At 39.4% G+C, this 6,618-nt stretch overlaps 1 protein-coding gene across 1 annotated transcript; it reads left to right on the top strand.

Moving 5' to 3' along the window:
- Positions 1-2,088: 2,088 nt before the first annotated feature.
- On the top strand, positions 2,089-3,120 carry LOC104995229 (vomeronasal type-1 receptor 4-like). The gene has a single exon (XM_010848994.1). It carries the CDS (start codon positions 2,089-2,091, stop codon positions 3,118-3,120), a length of 1,032 nt encoding a protein of 343 aa, XP_010847296.1.
- Positions 3,121-6,618: the final 3,498 nt, after the last annotated feature.

Raw genomic sequence — 6,618 nt, 5'->3', positions numbered from 1 at the left:
TTTGCTTCATTTGCTATTATTTTCTCCCATTCTGAAGGCTGTCTTTTCACCTTGCTAATAGTTTCCTTTGTTGTGCAGAAGCTTTTAAGTTTAATTAGGTCCCATTTTGTCTATTTTTGCTTTTATTTCCAATATTCTGGGAGGTGGGTCATAGAGGATCCTGCCGTGATGTATGTTGGAGAGTGTTTTGCCTATGTTCTCCTCTAGGAGTTTTATAGTTTCTGGTCTTACGTTGAGATCTTTAATCCATTTTGAGTTTATTTTTGTATATGGTGTTAGAAAGTGTTCTAGTTTCATTCTTTTACAAGTGGTTGACCAGATTTCCCAGCACCACTTGTTAAAGAGATTGTCTTTAATCCATTGTTTTTAAGCATCTTTCATTTTGACTTTTTCCTCCATTCCATTACATCTTTGTGACTTTTTCTGTATTGTTTTCTATTATTGTTGTTTTTTCATTATCATTGCTATATAGGACTTCATTGCGTGACTATCAAATCTTTAATTGATCATTCAGCTGTTAATGGGTAGGTGGGTATTAAGAGTTAGGGGCTATTACAAGTAATGATTAGGGCTCTCATATAAATCCTATTAATATAACTACTCTTTGGGTGATATATGTACGAAATCCTGTTGAGTATATTCATAGGAGTGGATTTCTTAGAACTGGATTACATCGGATCTGCTAAGTAGATACCACAGTTTTCCAAAATGTTTGTATCAATTTGAACACCCACCATCAGTGTATGAGATTCTTGGTTGATCCACAGCTATGCTAAAACTTGGCATTTTTGTCATTTCATTTCTGTTTTATATTTCTTAATGGTATTTGATGACATATAGGTAATGGTTATATTTTAATTGTCCTGATTACCAAGGATGTGGAATAGTTTTCCACATGTCTTATCCACTGAATAATTTCCTTCTTCAAGTTTTTGTTTGAAGACTCTGTCCACTCTTTATTCTATTTTGTGGTTTTTAGGACATACTTGTGTGGTTCTAAGTTGCATCTTTGTGTGTGTTGATGAGAACCAGTCTTAATTTTCATGTGTACAAAAGTTACTTCACCATATGGTTTTTATATACTATTCTCTTTAGCATATATATATATGTATTTTTAATATTTATTTATTTAGCTGCATTGGGTCTTAGTTGCATCATATGGGAGCTTTGTTGTATCAACCAGGATGTTTGGTTGTGGTGCACAGACTCTCTAGTTGCAGATCCCAGGCTTGGTTACCCTGTGGCATATAGGGTCTTAGTTGCCCAACCAGGGCAATTTCTCCCTTCTGTACCATTACTTCTTTCTTTACCACACTCAGTGCAAGATGAGGGTCACAGCTTTGATTTGCAAGCACCTGGCTATTGCCAACTTTTTGGTCATTCTCTCAAAAGGGCTTCCTCAGACAATTACAGCTTTGAGGTTGAAACATTTTGCCAGTGATTTTGCTTGCAAACTTATTTTGTATGTTGAGAGAGTGGGCAGGAGTATGTCCATTGGCACAACCTACCTCTTGAGTGTGTTTCAAATCTGTGTCCCCTGCTTTGCGAGGCAGATTCTTAGCTACTGGATAACCAGAGAAGTACCTGTAGCATATATTTGAAATTGTAAGACCCTAGAATAACTCCTATCTTTTTTCTAAAATACTACATTATCTTCTTTAAAATACCAGCTGAGCCACATGGAAAGCCCAAGAATACTGGAGTGGGTAGCATATCTCTTCTCCAGTAGATCTTTCCCAATCCAGGTTTTGAACTGGGGTTTCCTGCATTACAGGCAGATTTTCTCTACCAATTGAGCCATCAGGGAAGTCCCTACAATAATACATTATCTTCTTTAAAATTTAGAAGGGAAATGCATTTAGAATTGACCTCTTTTATGATGAAGGCAGTGATGGAGATATTTTTTTCCTCCAGTAAGCTTCTTAAAAGTGTTGTTTTATGCTTTCTTTCAATTTACTCTCATTTGTCATTGCTTCCTCCAGGTCACTACCACTAACATTTTCGTAAAATATACTGATTCTCTCATCGTTTCCCATCACATGAAGCCTTGGCAATTTCACAAAAGCACACAAGGAAAGTTGGCTCTTGATGTCACAGATTTATATGAGCCATTCTGCTCTGAGGAGTCACTGTTGCCATCATGTAAAGGGGAGTATCTTGAATGACACAACAGCCGCCAGCCAACTGGCCATAGGAATAATATTCTTGCTACAGACTGTGCTTGGAATCTGGGGCAATTTCTCCCTTCTGTACCATTACCTCTTTCTTTACCACACTCAGTGCAGGATGAGGGTCACAGCTTTGATTTGCAAGCACCTGGCTATTGCCAACTTTTTGGTCATTCTCTCAAAAGGGCTCCCTCAGACAATTACAGCTTTGAGGTTGAAACATTTTTCCAGTGATTTTGCATGCAAACTTATTTTGTATTTTGAGAAAGTGGGCAGGAGTATGTCCATTGGCACCACCTGCCTCTTGAGTGTGTTTCAGACCATCACGATCAGCCCCATGAACTCCTGTTGGAAGAATCTTAAAGTCAAAGCCCCAAAGTACATTGCCTTCTCCATTTCCTTCTGCTGGATCCAGTGCCTGTTTGTACATCTCGTTTTTCCTCTGTATGCATTTTATGTTTCTGACAAATGGCGCAGCACAAACATGACAAATATAAGAGATTCAGGGTACTGTGCTGCCGCAGATCTTGAGAACATCTCAGGCTCAATATATGCAGCTTTGATAGCATTCCCTGAAGTTTCATTTTCTGTGCTCATCTTCTGGGCCAGTGGCTCCATGATTCTCACTCTGTACAGACACAGTAGGCAAGTCCAGTATATTCACAAGGCTAGTGTGTCTCCCAGACCCTCTGCTGAGTCCAGAGCCACGCAAAGCATCCTACTCTTGGCGAGCACCTTCATGTGTTTCCACACCCTGTCCTGCATCTTTAACATTACTCTTGCTCTTGTTCATAATCCCAGTTGGTGGCTGGTGTATACAACTGGCCTGATTTCTGTGTGCTTTCCCTTTATCAGCACCTTTCTGCTCATGAGCCATGACTCCATTGTATCTAGTCTCTGCTTTCTGTACACGAAGAACTCAGTATCCCCTAATCTTATCAGAAAAGCTTAAATTGTATGTTTTTTAAATTTTATCAAGGTATAGTTGATTTATAGTGTTGTGTTACTTCCGGGTATATATAAAAGTGAGTCAGCTATACATATATATGTATATCTACTCTTTTTAAATTCTTTTCCCATATAGGCCATTACAGAGGATTGAGTAGAGTTCCACGTGCTATACAGCAGGTCACTTCTTTTTTTGTTGTAAACCAGGCCTGGAGACATGTGGGACTTGGTTCCCTGACCAGGGTTTGAACCCCTGCCTAAAAAGGACTTCATCTTAACCATGGGACCATCTGGGAATTCCCCCTAGGTCCTTATTAGTTATCTATTTCATATATAGTAGTGTATGTTTGGGGCTTCCTTGGTGACTCGGTGATAAAGAATCCAGCTGGCAATGCAGGAGACTCTAGTTCGATTCCCAGGTTGGGAAGATCCCACATGCCACAGGGCAACTAAGCCCAAGCACGACAATACTGAGCCTGTGTGCCTAGAGCCTGTGCTCTGCAAGAAAAGCCACTGCAGCAAGGAGCCCACACTCACCACAACTAGAGAAAGCCCACATGCAACCATGAAGACCCAACACAGCCTAAATAAATAAATAAATAAATAAAATTCCACTTCTGATCCTATCAGAGAAGGAAATGGCAACCCACTCCAGTATTCTTGCCTGAAGAATCCTCTGGACAGAGGAGCCTGGTGGGCTGCTGTCCATGGGGTCACACAGAGTCAGACATGACTGAATGACTGAACTGAACTGAACTGAATTTTTCCTTTCTCCCCCATTTCACCTTTAGTAATCATAAGTTTGTTTTCTATGTCTGTGAGTCTCATTCTATTTTGTAAATAAGTTTATTTGTATGTCTTTTTACAAAATGATTCCATATATAAATGATATTATCTGCTATTTGTTTTTCTCTGTCCTGCTTCATTTAGTATGATAGTCCCTAGGTCCATCCATGGTGCCACATATCACATTATTTCATTCTTTTTAATGGCTGAGTAATATTCTGTTGTGTTTTTATACCATCTCTTCTTTATCCATTTTTCAGGTGATGCACATTTAGGATGTTTCCATGGCTTAGCCATTGTAAATAGTGCTGCTGTGAACACTGGGATGTGTGTATATTTTCAAATTGTAATTTTCTCTGGGTATATGGCCAGGAGTGTAATTGCGGGATCATATGGTATTAATTGCTATATTTTTAGTTTTTTTTTTTAAGGAAGCTACATTGTGTTCTTGATAGTAGCTAAACCAATTTACATTCCCACCAACAATGAAGGACGATTCCCTTTTCTCTACGGCCTCTCCAGCATTTTTTTTTTTGTAGACTTTTTGATGATGGCCATTCTGACCAGTGTAAGGTGATGTCTCACTAGGTTTGATTTGCATTTCTCTGATAATTACCAATGTTGGGAATTTTTTCATGAGCCTGTTGGCCACCTGTATACTTTCTTTGAAGAAATGCCTATTTGGATCTTCTGCCCACTTTTTGATTGGGTTGCTTGAATTTCTTTTTCTTTTTTTTTTTAAATTTTATTTTATTTTTAAATTTTACATAATTGTATTAGTTTTGCCAAATATCAAAATGAATCCGCTGATATTGAGTTGTATGAGCTGTTTGTATATTTTGGAGATTAAGCCTTTGTCAGTTGCATCATTTGCAAATATTTTCTCCCATTCTGTAGGTTGTTTTTCTGATATAAAAAGTATTTTTTGTTTGACAGCATGGCCACAAGACTCTCTCACAGTGTAAGATTTTTGGGGCTTTAGGCTATGTAGTATCAGGTTGGATTCTGGAGGAATTGGTGATAACAGGATTAGCCTGACTCTCAGAAGAACTGGAGACTAAAGCTCAGCCACACAGACAGATACTGATGGAGCTCAAGTAAAACACTGGGTACTTGGGCTTGGGTGAAGCTCCCTGGTGGCAGTACTCCATGAGTTGTCAGGTATCAATGCCAGGAAAATCACATACCATCACTTCATGGGGAGAGGAAAACTGGGGCTCCAATTTAACTATTTTTTCTGAACTCTGACCCATGCATCTCTTCCATTGACTGATGTCATTTTTTTAAGTCACTCTGTCATGTCAAACTCTTTGTGACCCCAAGGACTATAGCCCACCAGGCACTTCTGACCATGGAATTCTTCACACAAGAATACTGGAGTGGGTTGCCATTCCCTTCTCAAGGAGATCTTCCCAAACCAGGGATCAAACCCAGGTCTCCTGCATTGCATTACAGTGAGTGGACCAGCTCTCAGTGAGTGCTGAGTCCTTCTATAAGAATTACTAAGTTGAAACTAAGTTGGTTTTAGAAACCGCACACTTGCAGTTAGTTTTAAAACAGGCATGGCCTGACTGATTATGTTTCACTCTTAAACTTCTCACTTGCACCAAAAACTCAGGGGAAATGGATAGTGGGCTTTGTTCAGATTGTGTGTTTGCCTGGTGGAAAATGAAAAGGAGTGATTTTGCCCAGTAAACTTCATGTCTCATCATTCATTGCATAAGCAATGAGTGCTCCTTAATGAAATTCAGCTAAAGTATGTACAAAGACCTCTGGTAACCATTCATTACTGCTGAATGGAGAAAGCAGCCCAGGCTATAGTTAAAAGAATAGCAGAGGACTTCCCTGGTGTCCAGTGGTTTAGAATCCACCTGTTAATACAGAGACATGGGCTCAATCCCTGGTCCAGGAAGATTCCACATGCCATGGGACAATTAAGCCTGTGCACCACAACTACTCAAGACCATGGGTCTAGAGCCTGGGCTCTGAGAGAATAGAAGTCACCACAATGAGAAGCCCATGCACCACAATTAGAGAGAAACTCCCACTCACTGTGACTAGAGAAAGGATATGTGCATTAGTGAACACCCAGCGCAACAAAAAATACATTTAAAAAATTGTTGATAGTGCCTGTTAAACCATCTGATCCTGGTGTTTTCATTTGTGATGGGCACTTTTATAAACACCATTCTGTCTTCTGTGGATATTTCTCTGTTTGAACTTCATATCAGTGTTGGGATCTGTATTGATAAAGTAAAATAACTTAGAAAATGTCTATTATCACCATATCCATTTTAATTTTCATTAATACAAATTTGTACAAATTAGATCAATGATTTCTTTTCTTTTAACTTTTAATTTTATATTGGAGTATAGCTAGTAAATGGAGCTTCCCAGGTGGCACTAGTGGTAAAGAACCTGCCTGCCAATGTAGGAGACTTGGTTCAATCCCTGAGTCAGGAAGATTCCCTGGAGGGGTGCATGGCAACCCACTCCAGTATTCTTGCCTGGAGAATCCCATGGACAGAGGAGCCTGGCAGGCTATAGTCCATAGGGTTGAAAAGAGTTGGACACAACTGAAGCGACTTAGCACACACATAACCAGTTAACTGTTGTGATACTTTCAGATGAACAGGGAAGGGACTCAGTCATACACATACATGTCTCCATTCTCCCAGAACAGTGACTTCTAATGTAAACTACTGACACATTCTTC

Source organism: Bison bison, unplaced genomic scaffold (assembly GCF_000754665.1).
Source record: "Bison bison bison isolate TAMUID 2011002044 unplaced genomic scaffold, Bison_UMD1.0 scf7180017850697, whole genome shotgun sequence".
Lineage (NCBI taxonomy): Eukaryota > Metazoa > Chordata > Mammalia > Artiodactyla > Bovidae > Bison > Bison bison.
Note: the sequence above shows the minus strand (reverse complement) of the source record. Positions and strands in the feature narration are given on the sequence as shown.